This window comes from Vanderwaltozyma polyspora, genomic scaffold (genome assembly GCF_000150035.1).
Source record: "Vanderwaltozyma polyspora DSM 70294 KpolScaffold1060 genomic scaffold, whole genome shotgun sequence".
NCBI classification, from domain to species: Eukaryota; Fungi; Ascomycota; class Saccharomycetes; order Saccharomycetales; family Saccharomycetaceae; genus Vanderwaltozyma; species Vanderwaltozyma polyspora.
The window spans coordinates 44,646-70,059 of record NW_001834667.1 but is presented as its reverse complement, the minus strand read 5'-3'; the positions used below and the strand labels follow the sequence as shown (position 1 = coordinate 70,059).

Here is a 25,414-nt window from a genome sequence, read left to right as displayed (position 1 = left end):
ATCAATTTATCCTATGAAGCCTTTAATATTCGCTCGATATTGAAATTTCGGACCTTTAAGTATAATATCCAAATGACGTCATAGTTAGTATCAAATCAATTTTGATCCATGACAATGGTGATGGAGATGGCATAAATTAATTAAATCAATTAAATTAGATATAAAGATTGTATCAGAGGATATTTATTTGTATTTAGATAGATATACATTAAATATTGATAAAGTTGGAATCAAATTTTAGGAAATGGAGGCAGAATTAACGTCCAAATAGACCTAAGAATTTACGTTTCTTTGGTTGCTCAATTGAGGAAACTTGTTCCGCTTCATTTTGTGATGATGCATCTGATTTAGTTTCGATAGATTTCTGTTGCTCTGATGTTGTATTTGTTTCGTTTTCGTATGTTATGTAGTTGAAGCCCAAATCAAACAATGTTGGTTTACTTCCAACAGGTCTAATTATTGGTCTCATTGGGAATAAGTTATTTAAATCAACGTTTCCTGGTTTTATACGTTGAGTGTCGATTCTTTCTATTAGTGATTCGTTAGTTTTGCTTTTATTTTTTGAGGTTTTGTTTAGACTCTTTTCATATTCGGCCAAACCGACAATACTACTCCATGATTTTTGAATTAAATCGTATAGAGCTTTGACTTTTTCTTCAACTAATATATGATCGGGTATGTAAATTTCATTCAAGTCACCAGTTTCCATTAGCGCTTGTTCTAATTTTTGCAATGAATCCACATGTAGAGCTAAAGCATGTAAATACTTACCATTTTCTTGATACAAACGGCTTAGACAATGTGAATTCAATTGAGAGGTATAGTAACATTTCAATAGTTCTAATTGATTCATTAGTTGTTCATCTGAATAGATACCTGGTAATTCCATTACGTCAACTAAATATTTGATTAAATTTTTCACTAGTCTTTCAATTTCTTTGTATTTTACTAATTTTGAAGACATTGATTTTTTAGACATATCTTCCCATCTTTTAATCAATTTATTGAAAAAATGGTTGTCACGAGATATAGAAGTAAACAAAGAATGGAACTTGATATAGGCCAATACAATCTGATCATTTTCGTTAGTGTCATCATGGCCTTCATTAAATGTCATATAAGCCTCTTGTCTATTTAATGAATCCTGCCATTTCAACAAGATATTATCGTAATCGTTAACAGATACAACTTTCATAGATTGCGCTTCTGAAATCAGCTGGCTCACTTGAGAATCGTTGATCTTAGCATTAAAATTACGCCATTGAATTTCATCAGATGAAGATTCTTCAGCCATTTCTACATCTTCCAGTTGTTTAAATCCATTTGCCAATAAAATCTTGACCAGTTCATCATCAGCGTTCTTTTGTACTTCCTTGTTCATGACATTTACCAAATGAGATTGGTTAAAGTTACTTCCAGAGTGTTGATTCAAAGTATATTCATATTTTGTCTTCAAATAATCACAAACAGCCATTGATAGCAAATCTTTCTTGGACAAGAAATCAATGGCGACCAATACCAACGATAAATTTGCAGTGATTTGGCCACTATTCTTAGTCTTGATGTGTTTACCATATATATAATTCTCTACATTTATCAATTTTTCCACGATTAAAAATTGCAATCTGGAAATCCACAATGATTCATTACTTGTAACCTTAACCAAACGACTGCTAGTGTCCACAGCTTTCTTCAATCTAATAGTCAACAACTTCCTCTCACTCTTCTTCAACTTACCCCTTTTAGAAGACCTCAATTTAATAGCCTCCACAATTGACATATCTCTTTCAATATGCAACAACATCAAAACAGCGATTAGCTTATTCTCATTGTCATAAAACTCAGACCCCAAACCAGAATACTTTTCCTTGGCCGAATAGTTCTTAGTGTCCTTAGTAATAAGACCCAACTGATGTCTCAACTTCCTCAATTTCTTATTCAATTTATCATGATATCTCTTGTAATCCTCCTCAGTCTCAAGCAATTGTTCGACTCGGCTACCATAAGTAGCTGCCACAGCAGAAAAAGCACCAGCCATAATAAACAAATCACAACTAATAAAACCACTGATCCCTTGTAATCGACAGAACCACTCAATTAAACACAATTCAATCGTCCAAAACCTCAATTCCTACACCTTAATCGTTTTCTTTTATAGACAAATTTGGCTTGGTTTGAGCTTTAAATCGTTTTTTTTATTTTGCAAAATTTTTTCAGAAAGGCCCAATTATCACCAAAATCACGTGACAACCATCGGTTTCTCCCAATTATAAAGGTTATACATACGCAAACGCACACACAAGAGATAAAATATTGTTTTGTGTGATTATAATTGACAATACCGTTCATTTATTCAGATAATCTCATATTTATCATCCGTCTTTCTCCAAAACCCATGTCCTTTCTCTTTTCAAATGACCAGCTCAACTGTTCTTGTCATGCTGTGACGTAGTCGAAACGTCTTAACAAAACGCATTTCGAATCTGACCTCATCGCAAAACTTCTGATCCAATCGACCAGCACAACCTGTCGAAGTTTTGCTTATAAGAGCAAGGTTATTGGTCTTGGAGTGTTCTAGATCATCGGTTCTGTGTCTTTGATGGTGTGGGTAAGCACTGCTGTTGAATTTATAACTTATTTGTGTAGTTGACTAGCTTCAAATTGGGTTCAAATCAGGTTTCAGTGTTTCGAAACTCATTAAGATATTTATATATATATATATATATATATATTTATATTGCAGGCTTAAGATCGAGAGAGGCTTCGTTTTGGTGTCAATTGCAGTAGGAAATGGGTCAAAGTAATGTTGGGAAGCTGGTTTTCTGCGCTGTAGGGATCTATGTTAGTTTTTTAACTTGGGCATTGGTTCAGGAACCGTTGAATACTAATGTTTGGGAAAACTCAAATGACTTGTTCAAAAGTCCCAATGTAGTTGCTGTGGCTCAAGGGTTGGCTGCAATGATTTTGGGTTACTTGTACTTGAACTGGATGGGGTCTCAGTATAGTCCAATTGAGTTGATTTGGGATTATAAGTGGGACATGGCATTGACTTCATTGACTCAAAGTTTTTCCGCACCATTGGCTGCTTACAGCTTGCAATATGTGGATTATTTGACTTATATGTTGGCTAAATCATGTAAGATGATTCCAATTCTGTTGGTGCATCTTTTGCTATACGGTACCTCCATTCCAAGACAAAAGAAACTGATATCCATTTTTGTCACTATTGGTGTCACTATATTCACCATCGGTGGTAATAGTAAAGGTAGCAAGTTAAAGGACAATGACAAACACCCAAGTGCAATGGGATTTGTCATGTTACTGTCAAGTCTGTTCATGGACGGCTTAACCAATGCCACTCAGGACAAAATGTTGAAATCAAACAGAAAGAATAATAGCAAAAATTCAAAAGACAGATTGATTACTGGTGCACACTTGATGTTTGCATTAAATATGTTCATAATCATTTGGAACCTTTCCTATTTGATGTTTATCGATAAATCTCAGTGGCAACACTCATTGAAAATGATGACTTTGGATCCAGTAATTGTAAAGTATCTAATCACTTACGCTATCTGCGGTGCCATTGGCCAATGTTTTATCTTCTTTACACTGCAGAATTATGGGTCTCTTGTGTTGGTTATGATTACTGTCACAAGAAAGATGGTGTCGATGCTTTTAAGTATCGTGGTCTTTGGGAAATCAATTAAACCATTCCAATGGATAGGTATCTTCGTGGTTTTTGCCGGTATATCATGGGAAGCCATTGCAAAGAAGAAGACTGCTGAAAAAGTTACCACCGATAAGAAGGAAAACTAATCATATCTCAATTATGTAAATAAAGCAAAATCAATATCATTTTATTAAAAAAGAAGTTCCTTTAAAAAAAAACCTAAAAAAAAAATGAATATATATATAAAATACTACCCATATCTATCATTTATATATGATTTATAGAAATTTTATAAAAGTCTATCAACGTGTACCAAATCTCGTTTATACTTGTTGAGATTTTCTGAGCCTTTCTCTCAACTCAGGATCCCATGCATATACATACAGCCCTTTAACACCTCTAGTCAAAAGAACATTAATACTGTTCATAATAATTTTTTCTTTTACTTGTTTAACATCGTGGATGTTTTTCTTCTTGGTGAAACCAGCATGGTCATCATAAAGATCGATGTCTAGCTTCAAACAGTCATTAGCAGCATCGTACGTCACAGACCTACCCAAAATGACACCAGCATAGTTCAAATCAAAACCCTGAATAGTATAGACACTTCCAACTTCATCAATAGTGTCAGCTCTCTCACTCCATGGAGTCACTTCTCGAGGCGTGTAACGATCCCAACGAACTTTAAAACTATCACCACAAGTAACATAGTAATCCTTCCCATCCAATCTATAAGGGAAATCATAAGTTGCCAACATTCTACATTGTCCATATTTAGTATCCAAATCTCTCAAAGCGTCATACATTTCACCACAGTCGTCCCAAATCTTAAAATCAAACCCATTGTCCTTTGAATCATCCTTTAATGATGACTTTGGGAATTCTGGAATTGCCCCTACGGTACTAATTTGATGAATCCAATTCAATACGTCATCTGGAGCAGTAACTCTGAATTGTTGTTTCAAATTGTACCATCCTTTTCTATCCTTAGGAACCATGTCATAGAATGCCTTTAGATTGGAACCATTCCTAGTATTTTCATCCCAATACGACCCCATTCTCAAAGCTTGCTTGTCATCATAGACAAGGACCAACACTTTAGATATCTTCATCAATTCTTCTAATTGATTCTGACCATAAAATCTCTTGAAAGCATCCTTAGAAGTAGATAGTAAATGTGCTTCATCTATAATGACAACATCTGCCATTTTTTGACTTTTACCCAAGGCATTAATTAAGGATGTTGGCCTCTCCAATGAAGACTTGGTCACGTATTTCAAACTCTTACTGATCCTGACATACAGTTTCAACATCTCAGGATGATTGACTACCAAATAATTACTGGTGTTATTTAAAACATCATCTGGATCTTCTCCTGTGTTGGCAATTTTTTGAATCTCATCAAATAGGGCATTTAAAATCACTGATTTCCCAGTACCTGCATTACCTTCAATAACATACATAGCCGGACCCTCCTTAGAATCATAATTAGATAGATTATCTCTAATAAAACCCATCACTTTAGATCTCAATTGCTTCTGCTCATCAGATAATTCAACATGAGACAGTTTATTCATAGCATTTGAAACAACATCTTCTCGTTGACCATTTCTTCTGGCTCTTTTGAAATTCCTACTAGGCTGAGTCATTATACCTCTATAAACTGATGATTGACGGTCAATGACACTCCTGAATGCCCTTATATTCATCTCTTTTCCACTGCTTTTCCCTTTAGATTTGGGTTAAATTCGAATCGATGTCTTTAAATATCGAAATTTGTTATAAAAATTATCGAAAAATTCACCATAACAAGATCGATTGAATCTGAACCTAAAAAAGGTATACAAGATACGTTCAAGCAATTGGCTCAATAGATTAATAATCTCAGGTCAATTAGGATAACGTTCCCACATTTAGTTTGCTGTGATTGAAATCTAGTTCTTTTGAAGTAAAGATGATAAATACTGATTTTATTAAAGGTTTATTATTACCAGAGGGGAAACCACCTGCGACTTTGACGTCTTTATTTGTTCTAGTGATCTTTTTGATATTTATGGTGAATATTGTATATCCAATCAATCTACTTTTATCATTGTCTCCAGGTTCGTTGTTCAGTCTTCAATGTTACAGGTTACTGACTTATCCTTTGGTTCATTTATCCTTAGCTCATCTGCTATTTAATTCAATGGCAATGATGATACCATTGAACATATTTGAAATGACACATGGAACTTTATACACTTTATTTACATTGATGTTCAGTTCCCTGGTTTGCGGGTTGGTTTACTGTTTAGTTGGATCAGTATTGTTTCCTAATGTTGCTGTTGGTGGTGCAAGTGGATTGATCTTTATGCTTATTGCCTACTTCAGTTGGAAAGAGTCTACTGTTCACCCAAGATACCAGTTGTTTTCTACTCAATGGAGTATTCCAACACAATACTCACCATTGTTTCTATTACTTTTAATATCTATTTTACTTCCAGGCTCAAGTTTCTGGGGTCATTTGCTTGGATTATTATTAGGTTATGCAATGGCATGGAAAGAAACATGGTTTGCAAAATTTATGCCACCAAGCTGGATACTAATCAAGTTAGACCAATTGCTATCGACAATTATCGATTCCTTGCCAAGCTGGTTGAAATACTACAAAGAAGAGGAAATCCAAAGGCAAGAAGAATACTCTTCTATTTTTGATTCGATTATGGAAACCCTACCATTGTACAATGATGCAGAAACAACTACAAATAATAACAGTGGGAGTACCAACAATTTCGTGGGTGAAGGAAGGGTTCTTGGTAGTTCATGAATCCCTCGATTTTAATCATAAGACTCGAATCAAAACTTCGATCTTAATCTATATATAATTCGATTCTTTTACAAATTTCAACCTGGAAAAACGAATGCAATCAACAATATCACAATCAAGACTGCTGGATCAACCATTTTAAATCATTCCATGTACACCCCACATCCTATAAGACCTCTGTTATGTTAAATCATTGAGTTATATATACTATTTTCATCCCACCTCAGGGGTAATAGGGAGCTCTTATAATGAAAAATTATGAAAAATTATTATGGATTCGTTATAAGAAGCACACTTAATACATTGAAATAGTTTCAGAGATAGTTATAAATGGTTAAATGAAATGGGTTGAAGTATTCTAATACATGGAATATAATAGTTCAATTGATTGTTAATTTGTTTTAATTTTTTTTATTAGTTCAATTGGAACTGGGATTGGGATTGGCTGTCAATTTATATAAATATTTTTTTTTCATTCTATTTTATTTATTACCATCTCTTCAATACTACAAACTGGGAATATAGGACTACATTAGATCACTTTCGTTATACCGGTTAGGATTGTTGTTTAGATATACTGTTTGCTCGCTAGTATTAGTTATTTTTATTTAGGATGGATCCATATAGAACTCAAAAACGTAGTTCTATCTCTTTTGGTAGCTACCATAGACAGAATAACCAGAATAGTTATTTCACTACTCAACAGTTTCCTGGTGGCTCAAATGTTTTTCAACCTAATAGTGGAGGTGGAGGTGGAGGTACTTTGAATTCTCCAAGTTCCACCTATTCTACTTCAAGATCACCAATGTATTCTCCATTGAATTACTCACAACCGATGTTACAGGGTGGTTATTCTCAATTGAATCAATTTAGAGGACCTACCTCAATGGGCACTACATCAAACTCTGCAGTTTGTGAATTCGAATCACCAAGACCTCTGTATGCCTTAGATTGGAGTTCTGATGATAACGTATGTTTAGGTTCGTATAAAGAAGATACATTAAACAAGTTACAAGTGATCCATTCTTCAGATATGTTATCATGGGATAAAGTAGCTGAACATAATATAATATACCCAGTAAGCAATATTCAATGGTTACCTTCTGTTCAGCAACCAAGAAAATTCGCTACTAGCTCTGACTCTCTGAGAATATGGTCCTTAAATGAAGAAGACAGTAGTTTGACAGAACAGGTTAATCTATCCCTTTGTAAATATAACGATCAACATCACAGTTTGTCAAAAAACACTACATCCAGTAGTGATATATTGGGACAATTTCCTCCTGTAACTTCCTTCCATTGGAATCCAATAGATACGAATTTGTTAATCTCAAGTTCAATAGATACAACTTGTATTGTCTGGGATTTACAAAGTAGTAATTATGTTAGAACTCAGTTAATTGCCCATGATAGTGAAGTGTTTGACGTAAAATTTTTAGCACATTCAACTCAATTATTTGCAAGTTGTGGTGGTGATGGTAGTGTAAGAGTCTTCGATTTAAGATCATTAGCTCATAGTACAATCATTTATGAATCAAATTCAGATCAAAATGGTTCCGATACGCTAACTGATAATGAAAAATCACCAAGTGCATTGTTACGTTTACAACCTTCTCCTAGTGATCCTAATGTTATGGCAACATTTGCCTTAGATTCTAAGTCAATCTTAATCTTGGATATGAGAAACCCTGGCTCTCCAGTATTGACATTAGAAGGTCATTCAGCTGCTGTTAACCAAATTAAATGGCATCCTAAAAAATCAAACGTACTACTTTCATGCGGTGACGATTGTCAAGTGCTATACTGGGATTTGAACGAATGGCTTTCACCAACTTCTCTATCTGCAAATGAAAATAAAGTTAATGCCAATGATGGTCCAATATCTGGTCAACAAATAAATGCGCCTGTATCACAATGGAATCAATCCAACGTTCAAAATGTACTTGATGTCCCAGCCATGTGTTATTCTAATAGACAACAAGAGATTAATAATATTGCATGGAGACCTCATGGAGGTGATTGGTTTGGGTGTGTAAGTGGTAAAAAGTTTCAAAACGTTAGAGCTGTTGTTTGAACATAATTTGGTAGGGTTGATATTAAATCGTATATATAACGCGATTCTATCTTAGACATTAGATTGATAAATGTTAGACGTTATAAAAATGTTAAATCTATGCTATGAATTTCTGTAGTTTATAAAAATGCGAATAATTTAATGCTAAATCGATATTTAGGTATGTAAGTTAATTAATGAATCGATGTACGGCTAAAATCGTTTTCTCTTTCTGTAGGAACGTTTAGGTTTCCTATATGCACGTTTCTGTGATGATTTCTTCTGTTTAATTACATCCCCATCAAATATATTTTTAACCTTCTGACTATCTCTGATTTTTTGGATAATCTCTAAATTATTTTTATGTTCTCTTGAAGAAGGTTTAAATTGGGTTTCATCGACCGAATTCTGGTCATTAATTGGATAAGATTCTCCCGATGGTTGAAATGAATTTGAAACCTTATTATCTTTTTTGATTTGATTTCTTTGCAATCTTAGATTTGTCATGGTATCTTTAAAATATTTATACTTTCTAGTGTGGTTACTGAAATTTCCCACAATACTTATAAATTCATCCTCTGTTTCTGGCAAGGCCATCGCTATTTTTTTAATTAGAACATCAGGAAGGTAGTTCGTTATCGGCGGGTTCATTCTATTTCCTAGTGACATAGATACAGCTCTTAATGACTCATAAGATACAGTTATATGGCTTAATTCTTGAGTAGACTGTAAGCTGGAATTATCTTGGAGTACAATGGGATAGTTGACACCTACATTTGAATTGTTTGGACTTAAATTAGTCGATGTAAATGAAGAGGTTTTATTACTTCTTTCAGAAATCATGCTACTAAAATTTGTTATACTTTTGTCTCTTGAAGAAGGATTGGAAGAAGGATTGGAAGAAGGATTTTGGACTGTGAATTTCATTTTCACTTTCATTTTACCTTGTTCGACTAATCTTGAATTTGATCCAATTGTGACGTAAGAAGAAGAAAATCCAGACCCATTCACTACAGCATACTCTTGTAATATTCTTAAAGTGATCAACTGTGAAAATATCCTCTCTAAATCAGATTTTGAGAATGCCTTACCTAATCCATGTGTTTCCAATCTATCATGGCCAAGTTGAACAATTTTTGCATTTCTAGATCCTTTAAAAATATCTTGGCAATATAATCTTGTAACCTTATCATTTTTCAAATATTTAACTAGCTTGACAATTGCAATTGCCTCTTCAGTAATCTCCCTTTCCTCCATATATGTTGAACCTGAATTCTTACAATTGTCACAATTCTTTTCACAGAGAGACGGATCAAAATCTTCATTGAAATATTTTAAGATTTGATGTCTTCTACAATCTGTGACATTATCACAGTATGAGGCAACTTGCTGAAGCTTTTCCAGATGCTTTTGTTTATTTATTCTATCAAGGTTTTTATCCTTTTGGATCATTGTTTGAAGTGTTCTAACATCTTTAAAAGAAAAATAACAAATACAATATGAATATAAACCATCCCTTCCTGCTCTCCCTGTTTCCTGATAATACCCTTCCAAGGTTCTCGGAACCGTATAATGGAATACATATCTAACATCTGGTTTATCAATTCCCATTCCAAATGCAACTGTGGCACATATGACTTGTATTTGATTCTTTTGCCAAGCTTTCTGAATTTGTAGTCTCTCAGCTGGATCTATCCCAGCATGATAAAATGCGCATCTGATCTTGTGCTGAGAAATCTGTTCAGCTACTTGTTCACAGGAGTTTTTTGAGTGACAGTAAATGATTCCTGATTGATTTTTGAACCTTCCTTTTAGTAGGGTACATATTTCATTTATTGTTTCCTTTGATTTTGCCTTGACTTGATAATTTAAGTTTGTTCTATTAAAACTTTGTTTCAATGTAAGAGGGTTATGCATTTCCAAATTGGCAATAATATCCATTCGAACTTGTTCACTGGCAGTTGCTGTCAAAGCTACCAGAGGTATATTTGGATATTCTCGTTTAAAGAAACTTAATGACTTATAATCTGGCCTAAAATCATGACCCCAGTTTGAGACACAATGAGCTTCGTCGACAACAATTCTTGAAAGTTTCGAGCTGGAATATAACTTATTAATGGCCCTTTTACATTGCTGAGATGCACTGATCATTTCTGGTGAAATATAAACCAAATCTAATAATCCATTCACAAATAAGTTAAATGTTTCTTTTCTTTGTGCTGCTGTACTTTTTGAACTAATCATACAGGCCTTTATATTCTTATCCAGCAAATGTTCTACCTGATCTTGCATTAAAGAGATCAATGGGGAAATTACAATAGTTGTACCACTAGTTGTACCTGATTTAACAATGGCTGGTAATTGGTAACACAACGACTTACCACCACCAGTAGGCATCAATACGAAAACATCACGACCGCTTAAGGTTGCATTAATTGCTTCTAATTGGTTCTGTCTAAAACTCTGTATTCTGAATGTATTATGCAATCTGTAGTATAATTCTTCTGTCCAGTTATAGTCTTTAGCTTTACCAGGTACAGTTGCATGAGAAGGAATGTGAAATTGCTGAATTATCGGTTCTTCCTGTAATTCAATGACCTCACTTTCAATTGGTTTTTCCGAGATTATCTTTAGCTCATCATCTACATCTTTCATTGTAGAATGTTGAGTTAAATTCTCTCTTTCTAAATCAAAATCAGAATCATCAGATAGTAGGTTTTCATCAAGTTCTACTTCATAATTTTTAGTAGATTTGGAGTTATCATCACTATTAACAACCTCAACATCAGAAAGTTGGGTCATTGTGCTATAGAAGAGAGTTGACTTATTAGTATCCTCTATAATTGGATCGTTTTCAATTGTATCATAATTCGTGGGTGCTAAATTTTTTATTTGTTGTGATTCCTTTGTTTCAATCCGATCTTCTTTTATTGGCGATGACAGAATTACTTGCATTTCCATAGATTTGTGATGACTAAATATAATAGATTCACCTACATCTGCATCAGATGCATCTACTACTTCCTCATCGCTGCCATAATAATCTGCGTCCTGTGTTTGTTGAAATGTATCACTCACTACAAAATCAATATCGCTTTGATTCATATTGCCATCACTACCATAATCCCTGGTATTTAAATAACTAGAATTATCATCAAACTCAGCATCCATTGTTATCTCCACCGATTCATCATAATTTGGATTTGGTCTTGCACCCATGCCATATTCGAAATGGTCATCTTTTTCAGGAATTTTATAGTTGATCTGTTTCTTTTCCCTTAAACGTCTTTCAATAGTTGTCGGTATTTCTTTGAATTCGTCAGAGTTATGATCAATTAAGTTTATTTCTTCATTATATTCAATTTCTTCCCTATTTGAGATTATTTCTTTCTCTAATACATTTGGCAGTACGTTATGTTTTGATTTTTGGTCATCAAAAGATGTTAGATCAATTGAAGGAATATCATTAGTTTTGTCTAATAAATTATTATAATCTATACGTTCTTGGTTATTTGTGTTATTTGGTTCATTATGAATTTGGTTTTTCAAATTGGGGAGGCTGGCTCCTTCATTTAAGTCTTCCGATATGCACGATTTCGATATCTTGAGTAAAGTTACTTCCATTAACCTTAATTCTTCACTTACAGAATTAAGTTCACACAAAATGCTATTTATCTGTTGATCTTTTTCTATCTGCGATAATTTCGTAGAACTCAAAATATCACACCTATTACCTGTTAATTGACATTTCTTGTTTAAAATCTTTATCATATTGCCTTGAATGTGTATCACATCTTGTAATTGCATAATTTGGGAGTCTCCATCTTTGGAAGGTTCTTCATCCTCTTCTTTATTGCTTATAGATGTACTTTGACTGGCTGTAATAATTTGACCAGTATTGTTAACCTTATTCAGAAATGATTCACTGATATCAGTCTTAACAGTACTGGAGCCATTGACTATATCCATAGCCACTTGGGCATCTCCCAATGAAGATTCCTCATTTTTCAGCCACTTATGTTGTTTGATCAAACTATTCGAAGGTTTGACAACCATATTATTATTAAGTCTATTGCTAGTTTACTGACTATTATTTTAATAACAATAAGGACAAAACGATAGCTTTGAAGTTCCTAGTATTGACAATCCAGCCATCGACTTATGACTTGACTAGAGTACTTAATGTTGCGTTGCTCCTGTATTAGACTAGCTGCTATATCTCTTATGTCTATTCAGCGGTTGCTTTCTTATGCTTTGGATTATATGTGGAAGTATGTGTGTAACTTTTCAAATTTGATATCCGATGAGCTTGAGATGAGATCGGGTATGTCTGTAATTAGGTACATAAAAATAGAGAGAGCTACAAAGGAGGATGGTTAGCTATGTGAACCTGTGATATAGTTGGTGACTATATTATTTAGTTGTATGTTTGGAAGGGAGGTCTGCCAAGATTAATATTTTCTTGAGTTTATTAGTTTATCAGAAAGTTATATTTTATAGGTCCCAGTTGGGACTAAACATAAAAAAATATATTTGAAGTGGTTTTGCTGAAGTATTGGGATATATTAAAATTCAATTACAACTCAATTCAATAGTTCGTCAAGAAATGAAGATATATAAACTCTGTCTCAGGTCAAAATGTTTTAAATAAAGACTGTATACATATATATATATATATATCTCAAGCCAAACATTACTCACGTGATATATGTTCTAAAATATATATCACGTGAATATCACACCTTCAGTGTCAGAATGATCACTAATAACGCCCTAGTTTATGTATGCTATATACTCTCTATCTTGTGAACTGAAGTAAAATTAAATAGGTGTAAGCACACAAACTTTCATATATCCACATATATATATTAAGATAATACGGTTAGAAGCAAAAAATCTAGTTCATGCAGGCCATTATCCTCCACTATATGAGTAAATAGCGTCTCAATAAACAAAGCAATTAAGCACCATACACGAACACCAATATCCATACTAACTGAAAAATTATTGGCAAAATTCGACCTTTCTCGATATTAAACCATGAAAGGATAAGATTTAAGAAGACCATACATACACCTTTGATTTGAACATTTTATATTCTTCTTCAATTGAACTAGTGGACACAAGAGGGTAATATCGATAGGTGATGATGAATCACGGAATTGTTAATTTCAAGAGATGCTTTTCCTCTGGTCTTAAGGCATGCAAAGAATGGAGATTAATTGAAAGTAGAAGAGTTGCTAGAAAACCAGATTATAAGGTTGGTGATGCAAAACCTCATTACATTCCTGCTAAGAAACCAGATGTCCCAGATTACAAGTATGGTGAGTCCAAGATTTTTAAACAAAGTAATACTGGTCTCTATGGTGGTTCTTTTATTCAACATGGGAATACTATATCTGAAAGTAAACACAAGACTAGAAGAACTTGGTTGCCGAATATTGTTAAAAAAGCTCTATGGAGTGAAACATTGAATAAAAAAGTGTCTTTGAAGATGACTACAAAAGTATTGAGAACAATTTCTAAAGAAGGTGGTCTTGATAACTATTTAATTAAAGAAAAATCCGCAAGAATCAAAGAATTGGGACCTACTGGCTGGAAATTACGTTATGCTGTTCTAAAAGGAATAGAACTGAAGAATAATCCTATACATAAGGATGCTGAAGTGATAGAGAGAAATGGTAAAAAGATAAAGGTCTTCTTCAGCGAAGATTTTAATGGTAAAACATTAAAGATCACAGTAGGCAAAAGAAAGTTATTACAGTATTTGTATCCATTAGAGAAGTTCGAAAAAAGACCAGACGGTATAACTCTAAATTTCAAAACGTTTATGGAAGACCACAAAGGCAATTCAGTCAACGAAATAATTTCAAAACTTTCAGCATATAAGTTTGATCTTTCAAAAGTCACCGTTTAAAACAGGCAAGAAAACAAAGAACTACATATCAATGTATTAAGGGACAGAGAGAGAGACATTAGCACCTGGTTATTTTAGATCCTAGCGTAAATATTGCATTGGTCGATACTTGTACATACTCGAATTATAAATTTAAATCCTTATTCACTTTAATACAATACTATTTTTACGTTGTTATGATCCAACTTCGTCTCAACCGCCCTTCTTCCTCCCCCCACCAATTCCCCTTATTTGTACCTTTAAATGTTATTTTGAAGTTCTTAAAAACAAGAGAACCACTAATATGAAAGCCCTATGAGACATTGTCCCCATGTATATAAGTATATATCTAAGTTCATATCACATATTCTTATACTAGCAATGTATATATGTATATGCTAGATCCATGTATCTGCAAAAATACACATCACCAAACACGAACACATACAAATTTTCTAATTAATATCAATATCAAAGAAATTGGAAAAGCACATCATATATAAAAATAAAAATCTTGTAAGTTTTACTTATAACCAAGAGGTTTTATTGGTGTTATCCTTTGACTAAAGGTTAAGTAAAGTAGCATACACATCGACATCACAATGGCCGCTAAAACTGGAATTGCTGTAGGTTTGAACAAGGGTAAGAAGGTCACTTCCATGACCCCAGCTCCAAAGATTTCTTATAAGAAAGGTGCTGCCTCTAACAGAACTAAATTTGTTCGTTCTTTAGTCAGAGAAATCGCTGGTTTAGCCCCATACGAAAGAAGATTGATGGATGTTATCAGAAACGTCGGTGAAAAAAGAGCCAGAAAGGTCGCCAAGAAGAGATTAGGTTCTTTCGGTAGAGCTAAGGCTAAGGTTGAAGAAATGAACAACATCATCACCGCTTCCCGTCGTCATTAAACCAATCCACTCCCAAACCTCCCCTCCCCTCCATAAGAACATTTTATAGTAATATATACAATTTTTATAGAATACCAACAGCTGCAATAAGGCCAAATCTACCCTTTCTATATAATATTTATTAATAATATACAACTAATATTGTGACACTTGGCTGCATATTATCATCTATACCATACTATACCATACTATAAGCTGTAAATGAAGATATATTAAGACCTAATTACATTGTTACTTTAGTATGGTGGAATGGATAGCCCTGTCCAAACCTTTCATCTCCAGTTACCCGGACAATCTTAGACAACTCAACGAAAATTTTTTTCATTTACTTTCGAAATCTTTCGATTCTCCAATTGGTATATAAAGAGAAGATATATTTTTAATCAAAGAAGTAAGGTTTAATAATACTTTTTAGTTCTTGTTTCAGTTTTTATTTTTTTTCTTGTTCTAAAATCTCCAACAATGTCTTTTATATAGACACCCAGAGTCACGAAACGTTCTGGTCTTTGTACCGGTGGATGTCTATACTATTTATGTTTTATTTATTTAGAATATTAAATTGTGTACGGTCATAGCAGAATACCACTGTTATGATTGTCGTGCTCGCGGTTGATCTTAGATCAATGTTTGTTGAACCTTACCAATATGGGGTACACAGACGGTAAAGTTTATCAATGCTGGGGGTACTAATTTTATTGTGCCTTTTATTCGGTATCCTTTACTAACATCTTTACAGAATTTGATTGAATGTAATTGAATTTAATTAAATTTAGATATAATATAATATTTAGTTTCTTGAGATAGTTGCCAATGTCAGAATGAGGGAGTAAGAACGAATGAACAGCGGTTCAGCCCAATTTTTAACGTTAACTCCTGTGTATTGTTCTAGCAAGGCATGTGCTGTCACGTTTTTGATCCGAACTCCCAGATGCAAAACCTGATGTAGAATCTCCTGAGTAAAGAATTCCAAATATATGTAGAATGGAATAGTTACTGGGGTCTGAAGTAAAAAAACGTGCATTAGCGTTATTAATAAACTGTTGTAAAAATAAAACACATTTTTATAAGATCACAAAGGTACATAACCGTTGATTGATTAATATTCGTAGTAGACCATTTTGAATTACAGGGCTTTACCTCGTTCTTGTTGCAGACAAAAATTTAATCCACATGAAGCTCAGCTTTCGAATTTGCAAATATACACCCGAAGCATGAAATTGTAATGGTTCTTGTGCTTGTGGGGTTACTTGACCAAGAAAAAACGTGAACTGAATAAATTTTGCATTATCCATCCATTAGAGTGGAGACATACACTTACAAATAAAATCATCACTTTGTCTAAACAAGAAACGGGCTTTCCTTGACAAATCTGGTCAGAAATAAAAAGCATGATGAAAAGAAACCTTTATTCGAAATAACAAGTGCAAGAGAAGAATCACACAATAAAATAAAACCCAAGTCCCATCTACTGCATTTCATTCAAGTAAATTATCAATAAATAAATAAATAAAACACACACACACTCACACACAGATGGCAACATCAATCCATTTAGAACGGATAGAGTAAAGAACTTAAGATATCACTCCAATTACGTCTAAATTTACAAGAGTAACTAAAACCATATATGTACCTCCCTCTCTCCATACTTACATGCCCATTAATACAAAATTGCGTGCTCTTGAATTAGAGGTTTATACAATATAATCGTTAAATCAACTTTTCATTTCAATCGTGTTGCCACGAGTGATTATTTCGTATTTGACTCATGCCTTTCAAATGATACCAAGACCTAATAAGCAAACGGGTGCTCATGACACCAAAAATGTGTGTTTATATATATGTTTTGTCTGTTTCATACTTCTTACTTCCCATTTTGTCGAAATACAGAGAGAGAGAGAGGGCTCTTGTAATTTCATTTGTTTTATGCAGCAATCACAAGAGAAAGAAAGTACGAGTTATTGAGATTAAAAGTAACCAGAAACCAAACGGTATTACAACAACGACCTTGCTTCTTGAACTTTGCTTGACACATGGGAATTACCCAAGAGGATAAGGACATCGCTTATTCAACGCAATTTAACATATCACTCTTATCGCACTCATGGATTTTTTTTAATTCACCCACCCATCCATCATCCTCCATCTTCTCACCTCTGGCTCGGTTGGGTTGGACTTGAGTTTGGGTGGATTGAGATTATTACATTTAATTACATTTCATTTTATTCTAAATTACACTATCAAGCAAGAGTCGGATGATTGATTGTGTTGATTCTTTTAAAGATGAGTTGGAGTACTAAACTGGGGACTCAAGCCCTATCTATATAGACAATTCTAACTGATTTCGTTTCATTTCTATCTATCTTATTCTATTTGATTCAAACTAATCAAGTAATGAAAATTTTTTCTTTCCAACTATCGTTGTTGCTGCACACTTGTAATTCTGTCGAATGGTTGGTGATATCTAACTACCATCAAAAGTGTGCTTGTAATTGCCAAAATGAAAATACATGTTGTTATGGTGGTGGGGCACTCTTCTTGTTTCAACTGTAATGGGTAATTATTACCACCTGTGTTTATGTATTTTGCATGATTTCGATAATATTAATATTAATATTACTCTTCTCAGTGTATGAAATGTGTGTGTGAGTGACTGTATCTATGTATGACATCCACGTTAAGATACGATACAGTATCATACTATCCATTTTTTTTGTTGTAATTTTTATGTATTGAAGTTACAAAAAAGTTAATGAGTAAACTAAATTTGCAATTATGAGTCTTTCTATGATTAAACTTGGATAAGAATAGATGACAATGATAACCTCTTAATTTTAGTTTAGTTTTCAAGTCTATCGAAATAGTATATATAAAGATGTGCTTTTGGTTTGAAGTATCTGTCTGAATCGAGCTTATCTTGTCGTTGATTGTTTTTTCATTCTTGCTTGATTTTTGAATTATCTTATATTATGTTGTGTTGTATTGTATTATAATCTTGTATGAAATATAAACCATTTCTATCTATACGTAAGAGTATATAACCAAACTAAATTTAGTCTCTGTTGACATTTAATACAAACAAAGAGGCTTATCACAATATTTTCATCATATAAGTTTTTCTTTTCCTTAATCGTTTTGAGATTTGATTGATACACAAGAATCGATTATGTCAAGACTAGAGAAACCAAATGATGATGACCTATTTTATTTCTCTGTAACAAACGACGTTTATTTAGAGGAATTACCTGATTGCATAATTTCTCCATTATTAAAACATCCCAATATGTTACAAAACACTAAGCCCAATTATACTGCTAATGCTAGTGCTAGTGCTAGTGCTGGTGCTGGTGCCAGCGACAGTGGGGACAAGAACAATGAAACTCAAGCTACGAAAGGAGTTAATAATATTGTGACGCCAGTTTCTAAAATTAATGATGAAATATTTGAATTGGAGCATGATTTAGAACTGCCGATGATGGTGATGAAATCAGATTATAACTATAACTATACCTACAGCTCATATAATGATAAGAGCTCTGTTGTACCACGTTATGAGTTGGGATTACACGATAGCATTGATACCTCCGAATACATCAATTCAGCCCAACGTAATTATAGAGTCTGGCTTTCGAAAGTGTAGGGCATAATTTCACTACCTGGAAATTAAAACCAATTGAGGAGGCACAAGTAAAGTAACTCATCAAAAAATTAAAAAAAAAAAGATAATTTTGAAACTAACAATAGCAATCAAAAATATATTTGCTAGTCGTTTGCCTTAAATGTAATCTGGACTATACTAATGATACATTCAAGAGTTTAAGTTAAACATCAATTTTTCCTTTAAATTGACATTTCTAATAATAAAAAAAACATAATATTACACAGAGACACCCCATAGCAAGAGTGAGAGTGATGGTTAAAGAATGTAATTTTACATCTCTAATTAAACAAGATGCCAGCTCCCTCCCTTTTCTTTCTATAGCAATTATTACGATCAAAATTGCCCTTAATACGTATATACAAATCAAATTAACACCAATTTTTAATTCAAAACCTATATACTCATCATATCTTTTATAAGCATAAACTTCATATCATCCAATACAATATTGTCAATGCATCTCAGCCTCAATCAATTATTCAATTCATCCTAATTTAATCCAATCCAATCCGATCGATTCGAATCGAATCCAATCTGCCCATATGGTAAAATTTAGAATCAAGTCCAAATCAATATACCATTTCTTGAATTCTTCTTGTCTATATGGACTAAATAAACAAGAGCCCACCCATACCTCAACGCACCCAATCTCTTATAAATCATACGTGATCGATAGATACTCTTGATCCCATTAAAATACACTAGGTAGGATCATGATTTCTATCATGATCAAAGGTCAAACAGCTTTCTTGTTCTTACATTTTCCACCGCCAGCTGTCTTGATGTAAATATGTAAATTTCCAGATCTGGTATAAACGCGACTGCCGTTTACCCGAATTAGGAAAATTCTCGAAATACACTTACCCAAATAGGGCAAACCATACACATCCCAGCGCCAACCAGAACCACTTCGCATCGCTACCGCCAAAAAACTTTTTTTTTCATTTCGAATCGAATTTATTTTTTGGCGACAGAGGACAAAGACAAAGACAAATGCATAGGCATTGGAATAGGCATAGGCATAGGCATAGTAAGGACAAGACAAGATGAGACAATAGGTAACTTATTCAATCCAAGCTGTAGTAATAGTAAATAATTGCAAGAACCCAAAGAATTTAGTCTATTGCAGAACTATGTTAAACAAATTACGACAACGAAAAAAACAAACAAACAAACTTACTACTGATTGTTGCGGTTGTAGTTGCTGTTGATATCCATTAGAACTAGGTAATTTGATAGGAATATGTATCTTATATTCGTGTTTTAATTAAGTTTACTGCTCGTCAAAAACTCATCTATACATCTATATATCTAATCTATTTATTTTTTTCGAATCGACTGTGCTAAGTGTGCTCTCATGTACTGAAGAAACGTCCTTCCCAACTCAATTTCAAGAACGAGGGAAACATATTATATTTGTTGTTCTGGTTATACTTCGATTTGGTCTAATTTTTACTATATGGGGTTACAACGTCTTTTTTTATTTTATTATTTTTGGGTATCTCTCTCTAGTCGTAGTTCTTGGTTTATGTGAATTTTATTTTGCATTGCTAATATTATTCAGAACGCCTGAATTTTTTTTTCTTAATTCCAATCGATTCTTACCCTTTACATATAGTCTTGTGTATTCTTTTTGGCGTTTCTTTGCTACAACCGGTTAAAATATTTCGATATCATATATACATTGGTATTCGAATTTTGGGTTAACTAATATCGTAATACCTGGGACGTTTATCTAATGCATCTTCACGAATTAACCTGTTGTCGTCTCTGCATTTGTTCAAGGTCAACTAAGTAAATATCTAACTGTCTCTAACTTGCTGAAACGACTACGAATTATTTTTTATACTTTGGGTTAAGATTGAAGTGAGAACCCTTTTTGGATTCGTGATATTAGATCAACCAATTGCTATTGTATCTAATCTATTCATGTGTCGTCTTTCTACTCAATTTCTCATTGTACACATACGTTTTATGTTTTTGGTTCATTCTTTTTTTTGTTTTAACTAGTTAGAGTTATAATTCTTACTCTCTCTCTCTTAATATATTGAAATTTCGTGACAGACAAGATAGTTGTAACTTAATACTGGAAAAGATTATTGAAATTTTATTCTGAAATATATATATATATTTATCATAATATTCTGATTCCTGTAATTGATGCCTTAGCTATTCTTTATATATATAAACCTGATTCAATTATTATTCATTAGTAGTTATTCATATTAGAGATCACTAATGGAGAACGGCTATATTCAGTGTTGGTACCATCTATAATAATATTATTAATAACAACTTTAATTATAATCTAAAAGTGCCATATCTCTCACTGTCCAAAAGGGTTTCTTTCATTCGGGCTATCATTTAATTCGCTAATTTATTCTCTTCAATTTATTTCATTCTCATTCTATTTTATAAATTTTAATTTTTGCATTAGATATCGCTATCCATTCATTATATCTTCCTTTGCTTAATCACAATTTTAATCAAGTTTCACACTCATTACAATTGCAATTTCATAATTCATTACTGGCTTTTCCAATCCTTTATTATAACAACATTCCCTAAATTTTACAATGTCATCAAATATTCCTGCAGGCTTAATAGTAAAAGCTAAACCAAACTTACTACCCAATTGAGTTATCCAATGCTGAACTATTATCACATTATGAGACAATACAAGAATATCATCATGATATCTCTGCAAATGCTTTAGAATTATCTTCAAAATTCAAACCAGATGCAAAATTAATCGACCAACAACCAGAAATGAATCCATTTCAAACTAGATCCACTATAGTAACGTTCCTATTCGAGTTATCAGTAATGTCAAGAGTAACAGATGGTGTCTTTTACCATTCAGTAAGACTATATGACCGTTATTGTTCTAAGAGAGTGGTATTAAAAGACCAAGCCAAACTTGTAGTTGCTACCTGCTTATGGTTAGCCGCTAAAACTTGGGGTGGTTGTAACCATATTATCAATAACGTATCAGTTCCAACTGGTGGAAGATTTTATGGTCCTAATCCAAGAGCTCGTATCCCTCGCCTTTCTGAATTAGTACACTACTGCGGAGGTTCAGATGTTTTCGATGAATCAATGTTTATTCAAATGGAAAGACATATATTGGACACTTTATCTTGGGATATTTATGAACCAATGATTAACGATTATGTTCTAAATGTCGATGAAAATTGTTTGATACAATATGAATTATATAAAAGACAACTAGAGCACAATAAAGAATGGTCAGAAAAACGTCAGTCTCAAAGTTCGACTGATAGTGACGCTACCGCTAACGAACAAGATTTAGAAGAAGATGAAGATTTAGAAATGAAGATTCAATTAATAAATTTGAAACGTTTCTTAATTGATCTAACAGCTTGGCAATATCCTCTATTAAAATTCGAAATGTTCGAAGTTTGTCAAGGTATATTCGGTGTTCTTGATAAATTTACTAATCATGAACAAGGTCCATTTTTAATGATTCCTCCATCATCTTCATCAGATCAAGCACAACTTTTAAATATATTTATTAATGCAATTATCAGAGCTCCAAATTCTTTACTTGAAATCTACAAAAATCATTCTGGTATTTCACCATTTATTAATAGAGTTAAAGAATATCATGCAGAATTACAAAAGAAATTAGAACTAGCTTCTGCAATGGATTTGTCAAGAAGAAGCAATATGTCAACTACTACAGTTGGTGGTCGTTATTTCGATAATACTTCATCACCATCTTCTTTATATTCCTCTCAAGGTTACACTCCATTACGCAACACTAGTATGCACTCTGATAATAGCCTCTTTTCAACTGCTGGTGCTGAGCAATCATCTCCAATTACTCCTCAAATGTACACATTTAATCAATTTAAAACTGGAAGTGATTGTGGTAGTACATTAAGTGTAAATAGCTTATCAAATAATAATAGTGTCCATCAGGAAATGGAACAAGATACAAGGAAAAGGATAATAGGAAGTGAAGAAGATAAAGAAAATTTAGTACCCATCAACTCTGCTCCACAAGTTACAAAATTTATAAATAAATCATTCGGATCTCCAAGCACTACAATTAGAAACAATAACTCTAACAGCAGGGTATCTTTATCATCTTTACCAATCGGCAATGCAACTAGCATTGTATAGAGATATTCTATTACCTAGTTCATTCAATATTTAATGAAAAATATTATATATAATGCATTCATACAATTTAGATAAACTATTTACATACTTTAAGGACTCTTTAATCAAAATTCATTTGGAATACATATTTCCTACAAGATTCACGTCTAGTGATCGTATATATATGTATTTCTTGTTTCGACATCTCCTGGTTGATTCTATGAATTATGTCGTGCTATTAAAATGAATTATAGTTATTATAGTACTTAAATAGTGATGAATACTAAGATATGCAAAAATAGTAGTTTTTAATAAACTATATAAAAATGTATTTCAACAATTTAATTTTAAAAATCAAAATAACATATGAAACTATTACAACGAATGAACAAATTCAAATAATCCCAGAACTCTCATATTCTCATTGTCTAATCGTTACTTTTTAATGATTTTATTGTATGATAAAAACAATGTATTTGAATTTTATTTTAATCAGTTGTCCAACTTATAGTTTTTAATTATTAATTTTGGGTTCATATAGACAAAATGTCATCGGAACAATAAATCGCTAGGTTAAAAATCTGTTATACAATAACACTTAATAACATCTATCTTTTTATATTATTTTAATTTGAATTGACCAATTCCATCATATCACCACCCTTCCATAGTATAATCATGTTCTATACCAGGAGTGACGCTTGTTATAAATTTCAAAAATATGATTAAATATTGGTCCGCCCTAATAGTGTCATCTACATCATTTTGTAAGTCTTCCCATTCATCACTTTCTGGATTTGGTTTATGTTCATTATGATTTTCTGACATTTCTTCTCTTCTTCTTCTTTTCACAACCAATACTTTATCCAATAAAATCCTCATAACATTCGCATGTTTACAAGGATGAATCGAAACTGAAGATATAGTATTCTTATAGAATGGCAGTTTTTCAATTGTAGCAGTCTTGGATCTATAATCAGGTGCAATATCTTCAAACATTTCTTCAGGAGTCAAAGGGGAACCACTACCATTAAACCCAACGATATACATTTTGGGTACTTTATAAGAAGTGGAATAGGTGATGTATAAATCGTAATACCTTCTATCAGTATTCTGTGGTGTATCTATAATATCATCTGTATCCTCAATGCCCATACTTTCCATCAAATCATCAATATCCGGAGTAGTCTCATCCATAGTCTTTGTATTATTCCCACTAGGCGTCACATCACCAGAAGATAGAGAATGTTTCGATAAGTGATCAGTCTCCCCTCCGCCTATCATCCAGCCGTTCTCAATAGAACCATCTTCGTCGTTGATCCCTTGAACAAACGCTTCAGAAGCACTGTCATCAATATTCACAAACTGTTTAGCTCTCACATTACAAGGAACTTTCCTCATAACTAAAAACTGTTTGTCCTCAGGCAAAAAATTCCTGAATAGAACATCGTTACCAGCTTTATTCCATTCCCAAGTAGGGAACATATGGCAAAGATAATCACCAGCCTGAACAAACTCATCTGGAGTAATCTGGCCACTACTCAAAAATGTAGATTTGTGCGAAACTGGTGTTAGATACTCCCTCCAACTACTCAAAGTTGACCTTAACATTTTTGTCCTTCAAGTCACTAGAACTCCTGTCCTTTACGCAACAAATAACCCAGAAAAACACAATACAACAAAACAAATACCACCAAAACAAATATTAGCTGATATAATCCTCAACCAAACAGCAATGATAGTCCAACACTAACCTGTAATACCAAAAGTTTAAACTAAAAATACCTAAACTTAATCGAATCCTTCCCTTTCCTTATATCTATCTCATCTCTTTTGTCTATATAAAATGTTCAATATTTTTTTGAAGCCTTTAAATAATTTAAAATATTGAGAACTTTAAAGACAAATGAGTAGTTGGATATTTCAAAAGAGTGAAGGTTTTTGGGATATTTTAGTAACTGATTGGTACAAGCAGACAGTAAGATAATTGGCAGATTGTAGATCTGCATCTGTGTTGTTGTTTTGTTGTTTTTATTTTATTTCCTGGTTTAATTTGGTTCAGGATTTGGGTTTTTGTCGCTTTGACTTTAGCTTTGGGTTATAATTATAATGTCTTCAGTTAGGAAGAGGAAAGAGGTTGGCGGTGGTAAGAGGTCAGGATCTAGGAGTGATGCAGTTGAAGGGTCTTCTACAGGTGTTGAACGAAGGTCAGAACGTAAGGACGAAAGTGTGAAGTCGAAAATGAAGGTGAAGAATGTTGATGATACGCATGTCAAGACTCAACCAGATCCA

At 33.1% G+C, this 25,414-nt stretch overlaps 11 protein-coding genes across 11 annotated transcripts; 7 read left to right on the top strand and 4 right to left on the bottom strand.

Moving 5' to 3' along the window:
• Positions 1–256: 256 nt before the first annotated feature.
• Positions 257–2,038, bottom strand: SRP68 (signal recognition particle subunit SRP68; the record flags this gene model as incomplete). The annotated part of the gene is made up of 1 exon (XM_001645180.1): positions 257–2,038. The coding sequence occupies one exon, from the start codon at positions 2,036–2,038 to the stop codon at positions 257–259; it is 1,782 nt and encodes a 593-aa protein (XP_001645230.1).
• A 752-nt stretch (positions 2,039–2,790) lies between these two features.
• HUT1 (UDP-galactose transporter HUT1) lies at positions 2,791–3,819 on the top strand (the record flags this gene model as incomplete). The annotated part of the gene is made up of 1 exon (XM_001645179.1): positions 2,791–3,819. One exon carries the CDS (start codon positions 2,791–2,793, stop codon positions 3,817–3,819), a length of 1,029 nt encoding a protein of 342 aa, XP_001645229.1.
• A 177-nt stretch (positions 3,820–3,996) lies between these two features.
• Kpol_1060p26 (uncharacterized protein) lies at positions 3,997–5,382 on the bottom strand (the record flags this gene model as incomplete). The annotated part of the gene is made up of 1 exon (XM_001645178.1): positions 3,997–5,382. The coding sequence occupies one exon, from the start codon at positions 5,380–5,382 to the stop codon at positions 3,997–3,999; it is 1,386 nt and encodes a 461-aa protein (XP_001645228.1).
• A 245-nt stretch (positions 5,383–5,627) lies between these two features.
• On the top strand, positions 5,628–6,479 carry RBD2 (putative rhomboid protease RBD2; the record flags this gene model as incomplete). Its single annotated transcript, XM_001645177.1, has 1 exon — positions 5,628–6,479. The coding sequence occupies one exon, from the start codon at positions 5,628–5,630 to the stop codon at positions 6,477–6,479; it is 852 nt and encodes a 283-aa protein (XP_001645227.1).
• Positions 6,480–7,092: 613 nt separating this feature from the next.
• On the top strand, positions 7,093–8,553 carry Kpol_1060p24 (uncharacterized protein; the record flags this gene model as incomplete). The annotated part of the gene is made up of 1 exon (XM_001645176.1): positions 7,093–8,553. One exon carries the CDS (start codon positions 7,093–7,095, stop codon positions 8,551–8,553), a length of 1,461 nt encoding a protein of 486 aa, XP_001645226.1.
• A 192-nt stretch (positions 8,554–8,745) lies between these two features.
• Positions 8,746–12,588, bottom strand: Kpol_1060p23 (uncharacterized protein; the record flags this gene model as incomplete). The annotated part of the gene is made up of 1 exon (XM_001645175.1): positions 8,746–12,588. The coding sequence occupies one exon, from the start codon at positions 12,586–12,588 to the stop codon at positions 8,746–8,748; it is 3,843 nt and encodes a 1,280-aa protein (XP_001645225.1).
• A 1,090-nt stretch (positions 12,589–13,678) lies between these two features.
• Positions 13,679–14,449, top strand: MRPL24 (mitochondrial 54S ribosomal protein bL28m; the record flags this gene model as incomplete). Its single annotated transcript, XM_001645174.1, has 1 exon — positions 13,679–14,449. One exon carries the CDS (start codon positions 13,679–13,681, stop codon positions 14,447–14,449), a length of 771 nt encoding a protein of 256 aa, XP_001645224.1.
• Positions 14,450–15,030: 581 nt separating this feature from the next.
• On the top strand, positions 15,031–15,333 carry Kpol_1060p21 (60S ribosomal protein eL36; the record flags this gene model as incomplete). The annotated part of the gene is made up of 1 exon (XM_001645173.1): positions 15,031–15,333. One exon carries the CDS (start codon positions 15,031–15,033, stop codon positions 15,331–15,333), a length of 303 nt encoding a protein of 100 aa, XP_001645223.1.
• A 3,166-nt stretch (positions 15,334–18,499) lies between these two features.
• Positions 18,500–18,973, top strand: Kpol_1060p20 (uncharacterized protein; the record flags this gene model as incomplete). Its single annotated transcript, XM_001645172.1, has 1 exon — positions 18,500–18,973. One exon carries the CDS (start codon positions 18,500–18,502, stop codon positions 18,971–18,973), a length of 474 nt encoding a protein of 157 aa, XP_001645222.1.
• Positions 18,974–21,763: 2,790 nt separating this feature from the next.
• Positions 21,764–23,143, top strand: Kpol_1060p19 (uncharacterized protein; the record flags this gene model as incomplete). The annotated part of the gene is made up of 1 exon (XM_001645171.1): positions 21,764–23,143. One exon carries the CDS (start codon positions 21,764–21,766, stop codon positions 23,141–23,143), a length of 1,380 nt encoding a protein of 459 aa, XP_001645221.1.
• A 633-nt stretch (positions 23,144–23,776) lies between these two features.
• Positions 23,777–24,733, bottom strand: ATG3 (Atg3p; the record flags this gene model as incomplete). The annotated part of the gene is made up of 1 exon (XM_001645170.1): positions 23,777–24,733. One exon carries the CDS (start codon positions 24,731–24,733, stop codon positions 23,777–23,779), a length of 957 nt encoding a protein of 318 aa, XP_001645220.1.
• Between the last annotated feature and the right edge of the window lie 681 nt (positions 24,734–25,414).